Source organism: Sphaerodactylus townsendi, linkage group LG08 (assembly GCF_021028975.2).
Source record: "Sphaerodactylus townsendi isolate TG3544 linkage group LG08, MPM_Stown_v2.3, whole genome shotgun sequence".
In the NCBI taxonomy this organism is placed as follows: domain Eukaryota; kingdom Metazoa; phylum Chordata; class Lepidosauria; order Squamata; family Sphaerodactylidae; genus Sphaerodactylus; species Sphaerodactylus townsendi.
This window is the reverse complement of record NC_059432.1, coordinates 5,401,008-5,419,111: the sequence shown is the minus strand read 5'-3', so window position 1 is coordinate 5,419,111 and position 18,104 is coordinate 5,401,008. Positions and strand designations below refer to the sequence as shown.

Below are 18,104 nucleotides of genomic sequence, written 5' to 3'. Positions count from 1 at the left end.
TTATTCCCTGCTTTCTCAACCATTGAAGAGGCTCAAAGCGGCTCACAGCCACGTTCCCGTCCCCCTCTCCACAACCGACACCTTGTGAGGCAGGTGAGGCTGAGGGAGTTCCGAAGAACAGGAATGTAGGAGTGGAGAAACAAATCCAGTTGACCAAATAAGAGTCTGTTGCTCATGTGGAGGAGCAGGGAATTGAACCTGGTTCTCCAGATTAGAGTCCACTGCTCTTAACTGCTTGCTATACCACTCTGCTTGCCTTGAAAGTCACCACATGTCACAGATGACCGGACTTATTAGTTGCCCTGACATTGATGGCCCCAGATTCTTGGCAGATCTTGGCCAAGCCGGATCGGCGCTGGTTAGTTCTTGGAAAGGTGACCACCAAGGAAGGTCAGGGTTGCGCCACAGAGACAGGCAACGGCAAACCACCTCTGTGAGCCTCTTTCCTCGAAAACCTGATGAGGTTGCTGTAAGTTGGCTGGGACTTGACAGTACTTATGAGTTGTTGACCCCAACTTCCCTGACCTTGCCCAATTTCAGAAGCGAAGGAGGGTCAGGTGGCCAGGATGGCCTTTCCCATTCCCTCTACCCCCCAGTTTTGGAAGGCCAAGCGTCCTGCCGAGTGAGTCCCCATTCCCACCTCTGTGGTGTAGTTTAGGGGCGGTGGCCTCTAATCTGGAGAACCGGGTTCGATTCCCCACTCCTCCCCATGAACGGCAGACTCTAATTGGGCGACCTGAATTTGTTCCCCTGCCCCTCCACCTGAAGTCCCGCTTGTCTTGAAAGTCACCACATGTCACAGATGACCGGACTTATTAGTTGCTCTGACATTGATGGCCCCAGATTCTTGGCAGATCTTGGCCAAGCCGGATCGGCCCTGGTGAGTTCTTGGTGGTCACCTTTCCAAAACTGGGTGCCCGTGGGTGGTCACGTTGGCACCTGAAACCAAGCGGCACATGCTCAAGCCAAGCGTGTGGCCGACAGAAGTACCATTCTCCTCCTGAGTTCTTTGGGTTGGAAGGGGTCTGGCCCCCGCTCTCTCCGCCTCCCCCCCCACTCCGATTCCCCCGGGTGTGTTGTGGGGAGAGGAAGGGAAGAGCAGAGGTGTTCCTCCCATTGGGCAAAGTGGGCAGTTGCCCTGGGCGCCGCCTTGTGGGGGGCGCAAAAACTGCAGGTTCATCTGTGGGATTTTTGGCCTGCAGATGGCGCAGTTTTTAGGCTAGCAGCACCAAAATTTCAGGGATTTTTCACCCAGGTTTGGTGAGGTTTGGTTCAGGGAGTCCAAAGTTATGGACTCCCAAAGGGAGTGCCTCATCCCCCATTGTTTCCAATGGGAGCTAATAGGAGATGGGTGCTACACCTTTGAGTGTTGATAACTTTGGACCCTCTGAACCAAACTTCACCAAACCTGGGTGGTATCATGAGTAGGGTCTCATGAAGATACTTGGACATTTTGGTGCTGCTATCTTAATAATTTCACCCCTGACAGCAGGCACCCCCTGACAGCAGGCATTTCCCCAGATTTTCCTTTTAAATCCAGATTCCCCAGATTTCCCTTCCTGCCAATGCTTGTTTTCTTTATTTCTTTTATTCTCTCAATGCCTAATAAAGGTTATTATTACTATTGTGAAAGCATTTTGAAAATGTTTTCAAAACATATTTCTGCTGTGTTCGGGTTTGTGAGTCGGGGCATGTTCTATAACGTGATGGGGACTTTGAAACGACCTGGTGGGAAAATTTTTTTGTTTGGTCACGGTGAGGGGGGGTGACTGCCCATGGGGGGGCACTGGCGTAATGCCCATTGGGCAAGGTGGGCAGCTGCCCAGGGCATCACCTTGTGGGGGGGCATCAAAATGCTGGGTTCGTTTTTGGGTATTTTAGTGGTTTTCCATTTTTGGCCTGCAGGGGGCGCAGTTTTTAGGCTAGCAGCACCAGAATTTCAGCGTACCATCAGGAGACTGTCCTTATGCTACCCCCTGAGTTTGGTGAGGTTTGGTTCAGGGAGTCCAAAGTTATGGACTCCCAAAAGGGGTGCCCCATCCCCCATTGTTTCCAATGGGAGCTAATAGGAGATGGGGGCTACAGTTTTGAGGATCCATAACTTTGGCCCCCCTGAACCAAATTGCACCGAATTTGGGGGGTATCATTAGGGCAGTCTCCTGATGAGACCCTGAAAGTTGTGAGACTGTGCCTTCAGAAATGTGCCCCCCACAGCCTGCAACCCCCATTGACAGCAATGCAGAAAACTCAATGCAGAACAAAGATTCTTGGGCAAATTTCTAGGATGTTCCTGCAGGGGGTGCAGTTTTGGATGTATCGGCACCAAAATTTCAGGGTATCATCTGGAGATGATGGCACCCCCCAAGCTTGGTGCAGTTTGGTTCAGGGGGGCCAAAGTTATGGACCCTCAAAACTGTAGCCCCCATCTCCTATTAGCTCCCATTGGAAACAATGGGGGATGGGGCACCCCCTTTGGGAGTCCATAACTTTGGACTCCTTGAACCAAACCTCACCAAACTTGGGGAGTACCATAAGGACAGACACCTGATGATATGCTGAAAGTTTGGTGCTGATATGTCTAAAAATGCACCCTCTGCAGGCACCAATGTCCTGGTGCAAAAAATTTTTTGGTCATGGTGGAGTGGCCGCCCATGGGGGGGGGGGGCATCCAACTCAGGTTTTGCCCAGGGCTCCAGCTTGCCTAGGTACGCCACTGGGGAAGAGGGGCTTGTCAGCCGCTTTGGGACGCCCTGAAGGCCGGCCCAAGCGGGGCCTGAGTGCAGCCTCTCCTCCTCCTGCTGGCTGCTGCTTTCTCCGGCGCAGCGGAGGCCGAGCGCGCCAGCCTCTCCCCGCAGCCGCCCGGCCAGCCTTCCCCGCCCTGCCCGGCAGGAAACGGGGGCGAGCGAGCGAGCGAGCGAGCGGCCGGCCTCCGCCTCCTCCTGCTCGCCAGGCCTGCCCTGCCCTGCCCTGCTTGCCTTGGCCGGCCGTCTGCGGGCTCGCTTCGGAGCTCGTCTCCTTCTTGGCCGGCCGGCCGGCGAGGCGAGGATGGCGTCGGGGCTGCTGTGCTGCGCGGCCGCCTGGCTGCTGTGGGCGGGCGGCGCCGGCGGCGGCGGGGGGCGGCTGGAGCGGGGCTCGTCGTCGTGCTCGGGCGCCTTCGACCTCTACTTTGTGCTGGACAAGTAAGTGGGCCGCCTCGCCGCCTCCCTCGGGGCCCGCCGGGCAGGTTGGCGCACGGACGGCTGCGCCGGAGCGTCGCTTCTCGCGAGGAGACCCACGCGAGGGGGCCGCTCCATGCGGAAGGCGCCTCTGGGGGGTGTGTGTGTGTGTGGGCGGGGGGGGGGGGTCCCCAACCGGGTGGAACTCTGAAGTGGAAGATTCTGGGGAGGGGGTGCCATGCCCCAAATCGTCCTTTCCTCCACGCAGGGGTAGGGAACCTGCGGCTCTCCAGATGTTCAGGAACTACAATTCCCATCAGCCCCTACCAGCACGGCCAATTGGCCATGCTGACAGAGGCTGATGGGAATTGTAGTTCCTGAACATCTGGAGAGCCGCAGGTTCCCTACCCTTCGAGTCCAGGGGAACCGATCGCTGGCGCCTGGAGGTCAGTTGTGATGCCTAATCTCCAGGCCCCACCTGGAGGTTGGCATGCTTTGGGTGTGGGGAATACAGGGGCCTCGGCGGGGTCCATCCTCCAAAGCAGCCGTTTTCTCCAGGGGTAATGGGGACCGGTTGCAATGCCAGGAGATCTCCCGGCCCCACCTGGAGGTTAGCAGCCCCGCGCCACGCCACACGCTGGGCTTCGAAGCTTGGCCTGGCAGGGTGGGCATGCGCAAGCTTGGCCACTGGGGCACACGTGTCAGTGGCTCCTGGAATGAAGTGGGCATCTATCTGGGCACCTTTGACTGCTGGGCGTCTGTGTGCCTCCCTGGGCAAAGTCTGGGAGAATGGGCGATGTGGCCAAGCGAAGGCCGCGGCGGCGTTTGCGCACCAAGGCTCAAACCTCTGGGCTCAGCCATGCGCGCTCCTTGCCAGAGCGTTGGGCCCGCGGGCTCCGAGGCCGGCGGCGCTAATGACAGAGGGCGGCTGCTGCGGGTTTCCTGCCCTTCTGGGCAGAGGAGGCGCCGTGGGGCCGAGGAGGGGCCGAGGATGACCTCACAGCTCCCCGGCTGCGCTCCTGAGACCAGACGGTTGCGCGGGAGAGGGAGTTGGGAAGCCAAAAGGGCCCCTCCCTTCCCTCTTGGCTGCAGACGGTGCAGCTGCTGAGTTGTGCCCGGAGAGAGGAGGGGGGGAAAAGAGGGGAGGGGGGGGGAAAGAGGCAAGGAGGAGAACTGGAAAGGCCTGCAGCCCCTCAGAGGCCCAGGGAAGCCCAGTCTCGGAAGCTAACAGGGTCAGTCCTGGTAAGTACTTGGATGAAAGACCACCGAGGAAGTCCAAGGTTTACTACTCAGAAGCAAACCACTTCGCTTTGTCCCTTGCCTCGAAAACCCAGCCAGATCACCAAAAGGTGACACTTTACACACCAATTGCACACACCAATTGCACACCATTACACACCTTAATGACACTTTAGACACCAATTGCACACATAGAACTGTAGGGACCAACAAGATTTTGGGGGTAGCAGCTTTCAAGAGTCAACGTTCCCTATTACTCTCAACTTACAGGAGTTCTATTTGACTGAGGTGTTAAAGGTTGCTGCCGTACCAGAATTTGGCATGATTGGCACACCATTTCAGACCTCTTGAGTGGACATTGCTTTCATGCTGATGACCTGGGTGCCAGTGAGGCATAACTCTCTAATTACCCATCTCAGTCATTTAAATGTTACTTTTTGTTGGGCAGTAACATTTTGTATCTCCCCCTTGGATCACCAAAGAAGGCCAAAGGTCGGAAACACATTTGGTTTGGGGTCATAAAGTGTGACGTAGGACTTTGTGTGTTACTTTATTGTGATTTTATACACATAAGGCAGGATATCATGGACCTTCTACTATGAAGTGAGGATTTTCATGTGAATGAATGCATTTGTATTTTTGGTACTGAGCAGTTTTTAATTTAGTGGCCCTAATTCCTTCTTGATCTTTAGGTACTTAATTCTGTGTTTGGGTTAAGTCCCCCCCCCTTTTTTTTTGGTTGGGTCAAAGCTGTCTTCATCAGACTCAAGTGGACATTAAGATCTCTGCACCTTGAGTTGATCCCTAGGTTCAGAACTTGGGAATGAACAATGTGTCCCCCTGCCCTGAATAGGGACACAGGATACTTATTTCACTATAGATGGTAATTTTACATCCCCCCCTCAAGAATTGCCTCTCTGCGCCAATCAAGCTGATTACATATATGCTTGGTACTTTTGCATCCTGCCTTCCTTCTATACAGCACCCACCTTCTGGCTGGGATATAAAGATTCAGAGATCATCATTCTAACTTGTATCTGATGGAGTTCTGACTCTCAAAAGCTTATACTGGCCGATTACCCACTGTAGCCTGTTCCCTGCCCTCGCCCTATACTCTGATGCAAGAAGTCACGCCAGAGGTGCTCTCGCATTCCCTGGAGAAAGCGAGGTGTACGCACAGGGCAAGAGGAAGCACTTCGGGACAAGATTTCTTGCCCCAATGCTTTTCCAGTTCTATCCCATGCCCCAGCACCGGTGGATAATCAGCCACTGTAAAAAAAATGGTTGGTCTTTAATGAGCTACTGCAGGGGTAGGGAACCTGCGGCTCGAGAGCCGCATGCGGCTCTTCTGCCCTTGCACTGTGGCTCCATGAGCTGAGCCGCTGGCTTCATCCTTGCCCGCCCTGCAGGCAGCAGGATGGGCACACCAATTGCCCGCGGCCGCGCCGGCTTCATCCTTGCCCGCCCTGCAGGCAGCAGGATGGGCACACCAATTGCGGCCGCGCCGCAGGCTTCCCCTCTCTCCCGCCCCGTTGGAGTGGGGTGGGCGCTTTCCCGGTGGCCAGCAAGGCCGAGCCGCCGGCTTCATCCTTGCCTGCCCTGCAGGCAGCAGGGCAAGCGCACCAATTGCCCGTGGCCGGCTGGGCAGTCGCCGCGGGCTTCCACTCTCGCCCACCCCGTTCGAGCGGGGCAGGCGCTTTCCCAGCGGCCAGCAAGGCCAAGCCGCTGGCCCCATCCTTGCCCGCCCTGCAGGCAGCAGGGCGGGCGCATCCATGCGCTTCTCAGAATGAGTGGAGTAAAAGGTAAAAAAACCCAATATATACAGTGTTATCTTTATTTTAAATGTCGAAAATTATTTGCGGCTCCAAGTGTTTTCTTTTCCCGTGGAAAACGGGTCCAAATGGCTCTTTGAGTGTTAAAGGTTCCCTACCCCTGAGCTACTGGATTGCACCTTGAGCAGATTACTCACGGGGCCCTTTCCTTGGGGTTCTTTGCTGCGCAGGGGAGCCCCAGTGGGGTCTCCACACGTTTCTCTGCACACGAGAAGGCGCCCCGCTGCCTGCTGCGCAGCTTGCCTGCCCGCCCCTCCAGGTCACTCTAGTTCAGTGATGCTGAACCTTTTCGAGACCGAGTGCCCAAATTGCAACCCAAACCCCACTTATTTATTGCAAAGTGCTAACCCGGCAATTTAACCTGAATGCTGAGGTTTTAGTGTAGAAAAAAAACGGTTGGTCTCTCTTCCTCCGCCCCACCCGCTCAAGCAGGGGCTAGTCTGCTGTAGGATCCAGCAAGTCCCCCATGCACCGCTCTGTGCCTCTCTAGCATCTCTGCCCTCTCTGCGCCCCCCCCCCTTGGGCAGCAGCCACCCGGAGCACAGGCACCAGGCCCGCCAGCCGAGTCCTCCCTGCTCACTGCAGTGCGCACACGTTGTGCTCAGTAGCCCAGGCCAGCCTAGATGGGTGTGTGTGTGGAGGGGTGATTTTCCACCCCCATATGACGAACTCTATGTTCCACCCCCACAGAGAGGGCTCCAAGTGCCACCTTTGGCACCCATGCCATAGGTTCGCCATCACTGCTCTAGTTGCATGATTGCTGCCTTTATTAAATCCTTTTAAATTGCTGCTACATCTGTTGCTGTGGTATCGACATTGCTGTGTTTTTTTTAAACAAACGCAGCAGTTCCAGCTGTTGTCCGAGGGAGGAGGCGGACGTGGCTCGGAGGAGTGCTGCTGGCAGGCTGCTTGGGCATCCCATGGGATCCTTCGCTCTCTCCCAGCTCTTCCCTCACTGCTGCCGCTGGCTGCCGCTGGCTCTCTTTCTCCCGTGGACAGTTCTCTACCCCTCCCTCACAGAGCAAGGGGGGGGTGGACCAGAAGGAGCAGAAGCCCCGAAGCGAGGGAAAATGTGGGGGTTTTGCCACTGTCCCTAACTGTGGGTTTTGGGGGATCTTTGACACCATAATTGTAAGCGGGCCTGAACAGAAATCTTTGCCGTGAAGGGAACGTTCCCTTGCTGTGCGGGAGAGCAGCAGTGTACCATTGGCCATTGCCTTTTGCTGCAGACCAACATCCCCCCCCCCCCCCCCCCCGAAAGTGTCCGAGTATAGTGTAAAAAGATGGAAGGTCAGGAGGAGACGCACCCCAACTTACGGTATCAATGTGTGTGTAAAATGTCATCAGGTATCAACTGACTCATGGTGACCCTGTCAGGGACAAAGAGAGGCGTTTTGCCGTGGCCTGGGTCTGGGCTCCCTTGGTGATCTCCTACCCAAGTATCAACTGGGTCAGACCAGCTTAGCTGGCGAGGTCTAATGATATCAGGCTAGCCTGGGCCATGACCAGGGGCTGTTTGCCACTGCTGAACACTAGCCGAGACCAGCCCTGCTTAGCTTCCAGGATCCGATCTGGTGAAAGAAAGGGGCTATGAAATTGGACTGGCTTGGGCTGGCCAGGTTTGGGCAACCTTATGATGCAGAACAGAAAATGAGACATAAGTAAGGTCTCAGAAAGCAGGTCTTCTTTGCCAGGAATGCAGGGAAGGTGTGAGAGCCTTGATTCCTCTGCTGTATTTCGGCTAGATGGTGTCTCCTGGCCCAGAGAACTTCTTCTTTGGATACCACCGGAGTCCCAGGGCAAGGTCCATACATCAGTGGCTGGAAGTCCATGGAAGCTTCAGATACCACACAGGACAGGACTCACCTGTGCGATTCGATCCTAAATGAAGAGCTCTTTGAGAAAGAGTTGGTAATGTTATACAATTCAGATTCGCTGCAGGTCGGTTCTTCAGTTTCTCTGTGGGTCATCCGAAGACCTCTCTAGGGGTAGGAACCAGGGTAGAGTTTTTGTGTGAAAATCCACATTGGATCCCTGTCTGGGTATGGGCAGGAATGAGCTCAGAAGGAGATTGTTTGGTTGAAGTTGGTGTCATGGTTAAAGTGTTGGGAGATCCAAGTTCAATTCCCTACTCCGATGTGGAAGCTTGGGACAGTCAACACTCTCAGTCTAGCTTACCTCACAGGACTGTTGTAAGGGTAAAATGGACCAGAGCAGATTTATGTAAGCCACCTTGGGCCCCAATTAGGGAGAAAGGTGAATAATAATAATAATATTAATATTAATAATAATAATAATAATAATAATAATAATAATTATTATTATTATTATTATTATTATTATTATTAATTGAATTTCATATACCGCCCTATCCCCGAAGGGCTCAGACAGGAAGTCAATAATTCAGACAGGAAGCCAATAATTAGACAGGAAGTCAATAATTCAGTTCCCATCCTTGCCTGACATTCAGTTCCCATCCTTGCCATAACAATGTGTGGTTGTTGCTGTTGGACCTTGGTGGAATTGTTTATTTAATTCAGTTATACCCCACCCAAAGCAGCTTATGATGCTCTTCTGAATGCTATCCTGACGACAGCCCTGGGAGGTAGGCTAGGCTGAGATGCAGAGATTGGCCCGAGGTCACCCACTGAAAAGGAAACTATACCAAGGCTGTAGCAAAATCATCACAATGACGTTCACAAATGTGTGAAGAGCAAAAGTGCTATATGTTTTTAACACTTCTCCTGGGCATGGGTGCCTGCCGAAGCACAAAAACTGCAAATAGTTATGAACATCAGACTCAAGGATTTCCAAAGGCACACTACAAACATTCAAGTACGCTGCTGAATCCTCACATAAAGTCCTCCGGGAGAGAGTCGCAGTGTCCACAATTCAACCACAGCCCATCATTCAAGACGACCTTCCTGGTTTTATGCCCATTTTGTGGAACAAGACCGCTTCATCAGCAGATATGTTCCATCCTGCCAGTGTTGTTCAGGGCCCCCTAGTCTTATCCAAATCATTAGCAGCAGATTCTTGTGTTTGCTCAAGTCTTTGACCAGTTCCGCAGGGCCTTCAAAACTGAGCTTTTCCACCGGGCGTTTGTGTAGGCCAGCCGCTGCTGAGCTGTCCTCAAATTAGAACATCTGAACAATACCAACAATGCCTGATCTTCCCCTCAGGAGAGTAGAGTTGATGCTCTGTGGTTCGCCATCTAAATATCCTGTAAATAATTTTCATGGATTGGTTTGTTGTTGTGTAAATCTATTTTTATTGGGGTTTTATTTGTTTTATCTTTGATTGTACACTGCCCAGAGCCCTTTGGGGTGGGCGGTATAGCAAAACAGATAGATAGATAGATAGATAGATAGATAGATAGATAGATAGATAGAGAGAGAGAGAGAGAGAGAGAGAGAGAGAGAGAGAGAGAGAGAGAGAGATGATAGATAGAGAGAGAGAGAGAGAGAGAGAGATGATAGATAGAGAGATAGAGATGATAGAGAGAGAGAGAGATGATAGATAGAGAGAGATGATAGATAGATGGTTGGATGGATGGATGGATGGATGGATGGATGGATGGATGGATGGATGGATGGATGGATGGATGGATGGATGGATGGATGGATGGATAGATAGATAGATGTCCTCTGTGAATTTGCTTAATCCCGCCTAAGCCACCAGCCCTACATGTGACAGCGGCGTTGTTGCTATCCTGGCCTGATTCTGCCAAGTCATCCATCCATCAGTTGACCTTTATTGCATAACAAAAAAGGTGTATAAATGGATGCAAATAAACCTATTTGCATCCATTTATATCCTTTTTTGTTTAGATAAAATGATGCGTGCCATCCAATATGTCAGATCGTTTACAAACACAATTTGATAACATAACAGAAATTTGGCAACTAATTAAGTTATGGCATAAGAAGTATTGTACAGTAAATATATATATATTTTTGTTGCTCATAAAGACCCTCCCGATTAACCATTAAGGGGGACAACATATTTGTCCTAATTGCATTGAAAGGGACAATATAACGATATATGGTCAACAGAGTCAACACATTTCATATGGCAGGCACATAATCTCTCCTGATAGGGAATTTGTGAACGTCTCCCAGATGTTACTGCTGAGGGAAACACGTTGCATCTTGCAAGTGAAAATGCTCTACGATTTGCAGTTATGGATAGCTACAGATCTGTTAGGCTAGTCCAATGATGGGGAACCTTTTGGGCTCAGTGTGACAAAAGTTTGGGAAATGCCTAACTTGACTCTGCTAGTGACTCCTCCACCCTCGAAGAAAAGCACCGTATGATGCTATGTAATTTGATAAAGAAATGTCAAATACTTCTCCATTGAGAATAATTTCTTCCTGATACTTAAATGGGATGGTATCTGGGTTGGTCAAATGAATCCTCTCCCATGACTTTGGGTTTTGTGGGGCACATTCAAGACTTTGCATTTAGTGGGGGTTGTAGACCCAGAAGGAGGACTTATAGTCTCTGAGATGATCTTTCCATTAGATGCACCCTAGAAAACTGGGGGTGATTCCATTTTTTTTGCTTTTATAATGTCCTTGTGGCTGTGAGTTTCCACCAGTTCACTGTGAACTTTGCCATCAGCCACTTTGTGTGGCTCAGCACTTGCTTCTTTACATTACAAGAAAGTTACACATTTGACAAAAATAAGAGTCGGATTTATTTCTCTTCCTAATTAAAAATGAGGGGCAAGTTCTGTGCAAGTTCTGAATTGTGTTTCCAGTCTGGAAACCCATAATGGGAGATTGTTATAAAATATATTTCTATATTTGTTTCAGATCTTAATTAGGGCATACCGAATAAAGGGGTTTTTGATAAATTTGTCTATTGTATTCTTTTTTTTCTTTATTCGGCCCTAGGTAAGCGTGCCAGCCTTTTGGCAGGTTATATCCCTCAAGCTCTAGCAATTTAAAATTGTCCAATCTAATCCACTCCTTAACCCATCCTAATGCTGCTGCATCGTGGTAGATCTGGAGGTCTGGTACAGCCAGACCCCCCTTGATTCTTTTGTTGGATGAGATCTTTGTATCTTACCAAGTTTACTTATCTATCTTTAACAACTGTCACAAAAGTTTCACCTATCAGGCTCTTTCTTTCATAGCCAAAACTGAGTGGTGGTCCTTTGTTGAGGCGAAAATCCATGAAATGGGTCTATCCTTGGATGCATTGGCTTTAATGAATGCCAATGAGCTAAAGCTGACTATCAAAAAGAGATTGTATGATCTCGAGTGTAGTCACCTGATGCAGCAGGCTAATAAACGCTGCTCTCCCTTGCACTTGGGTATACCGTTAAAACCATATACCATGGCCAAATATTTCCATTTGGTTCTAGAACCCAAATTGCGACAAGCCCTGACCATTGCCAGGTGCAATATTCTCCCTTCAGCTACCACTCAGGGCAGAATACAGAAAGTGCCTTTTAATGAAAGATTTTGTCCCTGCAGTTCAGCTTATGAAGAATCAGTCCAACACGTGATATTACACTGCCCGTTGCACAGTTTAGCCAGGAACAAATATCTAAACCCGTGGCTAAAAAACCCCATTGATAACACTGATCTATCAATTGTGGTAACGATGCTGGATTGTGGTTCTGCAAGTGTATTGGAAGCGCTGGCTAACTTTTTGTGCTCTGTCATCAGCAAACGGTTATAACTGTACTGGAGATTGTATCATTACACTGAGGTTGCCATTGTTGCTGGTATATTGCTGCTGTTGTTTTAATTATGTCATTAAAGGTTATTATTATTATACTGATTTATTGAGAGATGTCGTAGTCTTGTTATTGTCATTGATTGCCAGATTGAGTGACAACCTGATGGCTGTGGCAACCTATTGGAGTCGGATCAATTGTTTGCCTATTTCCTCGCCCCCTTTCCCTTGTTCTGTGTTAGGTGCCACTCTAACAAACTCTGTGTTTTATAGTGGAGTGTTGATACTGTATGCTGTTGTGATGCCTGGGCTCTGTTGGTGGGTTTTCAGTCAGGTCTGTGGAGAGGTGTATAGGAATGGCACTTTTGATGAGTCCATTTGGACTAAACTATTGATAAGACTCTGAATGGCTGTTGTATCTATCTGTCTCTTATGGACAATTGTTTTATTGTATTTTGGAATGCCAATAAAGGCTTATTATTATACTTATCTATCTGTATAAAATACTTGGGTCCTGGCCTGCCATCCCAGTTGGTTTAAAAACCAAGTGATGTAGTACTTCTGAAAGTGAAAGTTTTCTTTAATCACCATGGCTAGCCACCACTGATGGAAGTCTCCTTCATCTGACCGTGGCTTACTCCATGCGGCTGTTTTTCTCTCTAGCACGCATATTTATCCGGGCCATTTCCCCACCTCTGTGTGCCCCTTCTGTTCCACTTGTTCCCATCCACTGCGTGCTGCTTCATGTGCATTCCTGCACTCATCTTGGCACTAACCGGTGCTAATGCTGTGTTTAACTGTTTTTATATCATTTTAACTGTTTTACATTGTTTTTATAGGAAGGTTGTATTTGTAGTTTTATATACTGTTAAATTTTTTGTTGTAACCCGCCCTGAGCCCTACAGGGAAAGGGTGGGATATAAATGTAACAAAATAAAAAGTAAAATAAAATAAATCTTGTCCCTGGGAAACGGAAGTGTCAAATGTGCGAGGTTGTTGGGTGCGGGGTGCGCAGTCTGCCCGGCCAATGGGCTGCCAGTTAACGGACTCTCATGTTATACTTCACAGGTCTGGAAGCGTCAAACACCACTGGGTAGAAATTTATTCCTTTGTGGAAAGTTTGGCGGAAAAGTTCCTGAGGTAAGGAGCAGCAGTGGCGTAGTGGTTTAGAGCAGGTGCACTCTAATCTGGAGAACGGGGTTTGATTCCCCACTCTCCACATGAGCGGCGGACTCTTATCTGGGGAACTGCATTAGCCTGTGCACTTCAAACGCATGCCGGCTGGGTTACCTTGGGCTACTCACAGCTCTACGGAGCTCTCTCAGCCCCACCCAACTCACAGGGTGTTTGTTGGGGGGAGGGGAGGGAAAGGAGATTGTCAGCCCCTTTGAGCCTCCTACAGGAGAGAAAGGAGGAGGTGTAAATCCAAACTCTTCTTCTTCTACTAAAGTTCGTCCCCAGTGAGAGCTGGCGGCTGTGGACTTTGGCATGTCAACCTCCCTCCTCCTGTGTAAGCCCCTGATTGGCTTGGGGTGCCATGTGTCTCACTCCACTTCATCCCCTTTTTTGTCTCACAGCCCAATGTTACGGATGTCTTTCATTGTTTTTTCTTCGCGAGGGGTCACGGTGATGAAGTTGACAGAAGACAGGTAAATGTTTTTTAAACAAGGAAGCCAGAGGGTACAGTGGGAGAGGAGAGGTGTTGAGAACTGCAATTTCTTAACTCAGTTGATAATTTCCTGGAGAAAAGCTGACCGAAGAGAAGGCACGGATAGTTTTTATTACCCTCCCCCCTTTTTATGCAAGAATAAAAAGAGCCAGGGTGGTATAGTGGTTAAGAGCGGTGGGCTCTAATCTGAAGAACTGGGTTTGATTCCCACGTGAGTGGCAGACTCTTATGCGGTGAACTGGGTTTGTTTTTCCTGCTCCTCTGCATGGAGCCTGCTGGGTAACCTTGGGCCAATCACAGTTCTCTCAGAACTCTTTCAGCCCCACCTACCTCACGAGGTGTCTGTTGTGAGAAGAGGAAGGGAAAGGAGTTTGTAAGTTGCTTTGAGATGTCTAACAGGAGAGAGAGGCAAGATATAAATGCAAACTCTTCTTCTCTTCATTTAAGTCTGAACTTTACTGAAACATCGATTGGAGTTTTTGCCAGTTCAGCTTAACATAGAATAAAATAATAAATATAATATTGGGACTCTGACAGGTCTGGTGGACGGTGAAAGGGGGCACTGTGTATGGTTTGGAAGATGGGACCGCAGGTGGATAGGGGGTGAGGAATGTGGTCTCTGACATACGGATGGTGGAGGGTGAAGAAAAAATGGTGTCTGTTTTGGGGAGGAGAAGGGAAAAGGAGTTTGTGAGCTGCCTGGAGTCCCCTTAACAGGAGAGAAAGGCAGGGTATAAATCCAAACTCATCTTCTCTCCAGCTGCTGAAAAAGAGGAAGTGTTTTTCCTGCCATGGGGCAAACAGCAGTATGTGCCAGTCACACTGCTTTGGCCCATTTCCAAGGGTCCCACAGTTGCTCTGGTGAATTTTCAAAGTTTTCTGCTGCTGGGGTCCTCCCTTTTCTACCATGTCGAGGGATTCTCTCGTGACTTTCGGGGCTTGCTTTTCTACTCACCTGGAAGCGGGAGCAGAACTGAAAGGCTTGTCTTCTGTTCCAAGGGACGCCATCCGACGGGGCCTCGCCATTCTCCGGCGAGAAATGCCCGGAGGAGATACGTTCATGCATGAAGGCTTGAAAAGGGTAGGTGCTTCCCTCCTGCCATATTTGATTGACACACAGTTTTCCTGCTGTCTCTCAGCCTTAATAACATTTGTGTGTGTTTTTGTTGCAGGCAAATGAACAGATTTACCAAGAAAATCACGGAGGTAAGTGGGACTGGGAGCTTTTGCTCAGCAGCTCTGCCTTTTTCTACTGCAGGTTTTTCAGGGGAGGAAGATGTTGCAGTGGACTTTGAATAAATATGTGATAGAAGGGAGTGCTCAGGGACTGACAAGTCCTATGTGTAATTATTTGTCCGGGGGAGGGCGGTCTATAAACATCATCATCATCATCATCATCATCATCATCATCATCATCATCATCATCATCATCATCATCATCATCATCATCATCATCATCATCATAATAATAATTTTTGTAAAAAGAAAAACCCCACTTCGAGGTAGTGATTAAGGTCAGAGGGGAGTACAAAAACCCTTCGGCCAAGACATGCCAGCCATTTTCCCTGCATGAAATGTCATTACTGAGATGAAATGCTGGAGAAGTCTCTGGTTTCCCCCTGTTGCTGTGCTTCTGCGTACTCAGACTTGCCAACTATGTTGACACTACCTATAAAGGGCTGCTGAAGCTGGCTGCCCAATTAGCTTGCTAAGCAATGAGCAGGCTTGCTTTATTATTCATTCATTCATTCATTCATTCATTCATTCATTCATTCATTCATTCATTCATTCATTCATTCATTCATTCATTCATTCCTATACCGCCCCTCCCCCGAAAGGCTTTGGGCGGTGCACAACAAAACAACAAGCCATAAAAACACACACAATACATAATATAAATTAAATATTAACTATAATATAAAACCCTTTAAAATACAGCGTACAGTACAAAATGATCGGCGTCCATTAAAATCCACATTAAAACCCTCCCAAAGAGGGGGAATGGTGGGTCCCAAGATGTTAGGGACTCAAGATGTAAATTAGGAAAAAACGGAAAGGAGGAGGAGGCACCAATCAGCAGCTGGCCCATCCAAAAGCCCGGTGGAACAACTCAGTCTTACAGGCCCTGCGGAACTCACCAAGATCCTGCAGGGCCCAGACAGATGGAGGAAGAGTGTTCCACTAGACAGGGGCCAGGGCCGTAAAGACCCTGGCCCGAGTGGAGGCCAGCCGCATCATCGAGGGGCCAGGGACCACCAACAAATTGGCCTCTGCCGAATGCAGGGGCCGTGAAGGGCCTAATTCAGGGGCCGTGGGGTATCTTAAGTATGGGGTATTTTGCATATTTCCTTTTCCCCTCCAAATCTGTCAAGGGATTAAAGTTCTCCTTGGCCAATTACCCACCAGCGCAAAGGCATACGGTGGGACAGGAAGCACGTCAGGGCAAGAACGCTTGTCCTGACACGCTTCCCGCTTGCAGCGCACCGAGAGAGGCGGCATGCCGGGGCAAGATTTCTTGTCCTGACACGCTTCCTCTTGCTCCATTCATGCTTCTTGCTTTCCGTGGGGAAGCGAGAGCACTTCTGGTGCAATGCTGGCTGTGGGTAATCAGCCCTCATGATTTGGCAAGACAAATACATTTAGAGAGTTTGCCAAGAGGCGACGCATGTCTTGGTCTGAGGCTGTGTTGCATATGTTCCCCTTATACATCAAAGGTGTACAGTCACTTCTCCTGACAATATTTGACTGTGAAACCCCCCTTAATGCTAACCTGAGACTTATTGCTGGGGAGGGTGGGGGGGACCAACTTTTAAACATTTTCTTTTGTGAAGAAGGTCAGCCCTATTCAATTTTGCTTCGCTCTTTCATTCTCCCCCCACCCCCACCTCAATATACTCGGAATGTTTTCATGAATCCTCTTGTAGACTGGTGTAAAGTGTCTCAGTCTGTTACTGGTTTCAGAAGATAGTTGCCCGTCTCACTTGATGGTGGAGGAAAGTGCCATCAAACAGCAGCCGGCTTTCGGCACCCCTGCAGATTTTTCAAGGCAAGAGGTGTTCAGAGGTGGTTTGCCGGCATTGCCTGCCTCTGCGTAGTGACCCCGAGCTTCCTTGGTGGTCTCTCGTCCACTTCTGAGGTCAGCTCAACCAGCAGAGGGCAGGTATCAATTGCAAGCCCTAAAATGTAAAATTGCTACTTCTGTTGTTCGCTTATTTTTATGCCCAGTTACTGCATTCTGGTATTAAACTGGGAAACGTTGTGGATTCTCTGACATTTGCGTTATGTAAACAATGTCAATACCAAAAAACTGATTTAATTTTCCAGAAACTGATCTGTACGTTTCAGATAAAATGAAAGAAAATATTCGAAACCAATACCCGTCTTGTCCAAATTTCTCGAAAGAAGCAACACAAATCCTATTCCCCCCTCCCCCCCCCCGTTTTTCCAAGGTCACCTTGAAGCTCTTGTGCTTCTGTGACATGAGCGAGAAAAGACTGTCTGGCATAAGAAACCTGTCAGCAGTGATCAGTGTCTTTAATTTCAGGCTACATTGAGAGAGACATTTGAAATGATGATGAATTAGATTAAAAACACGTCCTGCAATGAAACAATATTCTTAATCACTGGGCTTGGAGTTCTTTCAACTTGATGGAACAGCGAATCTCATTTCTTGATAGATGTTTTGTTAGCGTTCTTCCTGGGGTTATCTGGTGTTTATGGCCCAGTTGCTGAGTTCTTAGGATTTACAAGCGCTTGATGCCCATGGAACATTTGGTGGCGTTTTAAGGAAAATAGTCCAAACATTCCCACCAGACTATATAATAGAGCAAATGCTGCTAGTCTCTTGGATTTAAACCAGAGAGAATTATAACCTATTCTGAAGGTCTGGGCACCGCATTGGAGCTCTAAGATGGATTGCTGTTGCCAGGGAGTTGCCTTGAAAGACCAGCTCCAGTGAAGAGTAGGTGGACTTGCACGGCAAGGTTGGCACTGGTTAATATTTGGGCATGAGACTGCCAAGAAAGTCTAGGGTATCTACACAGAGTAATGCCATGGCAAATGGTCTTTGTTCATCCCTTTCCTTGAAAACTCCTTGAGAGGTTTCCATAAGTTGGCCATGTGGTGTAGTTGTTAAAAGCAGTGGACTCTTATCTGGTGAACTGGATTTGTTTCCCTACTCCTCCACATGAAGCTGCTGGATGCCCTTGGGCTAGTCCCTGTTCTCTTAGAACTTTTTTGGCTCCACCTGCTCCACAAGGTGTCTGTTGTGGACAGAGGAAGGGAAAAGGAGTTTGTAAGCCGATTCATTCATTCATTCATTCATTCATTCATTCATTCATTCATTCATTCATTCATTCATTCATTCATTCATTCATTCATTCATTCATTCATTCATTCATTCATTCATTCATTCATTCATTCATTCATTCAATTTGATAAACCGCCCTACCCCCAGAGGGCTCCTTGCAGGAAAGAAAGGCGGGGTATAAATTCAAACGCTCCTTCTTTGTCTTCACAACT

The 18,104-nt window shown here is 49.0% G+C and overlaps 1 protein-coding gene across 1 annotated transcript in view; it reads left to right on the top strand.

Annotated features, from left to right (window-relative positions):
- The first annotated feature begins 3,128 nt into the window (after nt 1-3,128).
- ANTXRL (ANTXR like) overlaps nt 3,129-18,104 on the top strand; it is a 61,092-nt gene continuing 46,116 nt past the window's right edge. The window contains exons 1-5 of the mRNA XM_048504850.1: nt 3,129-3,179; nt 12,983-13,054; nt 13,492-13,563; nt 14,583-14,664; nt 14,756-14,789. Coding sequence (XP_048360807.1) covers nt 13,496-13,563; nt 14,583-14,664; nt 14,756-14,789 — 184 coding nt within the window. The 5' untranslated portion in view covers nt 3,129-3,179; nt 12,983-13,054; nt 13,492-13,495. The remainder of the gene's footprint in view (nt 3,180-12,982; nt 13,055-13,491; nt 13,564-14,582; nt 14,665-14,755; nt 14,790-18,104) is intronic.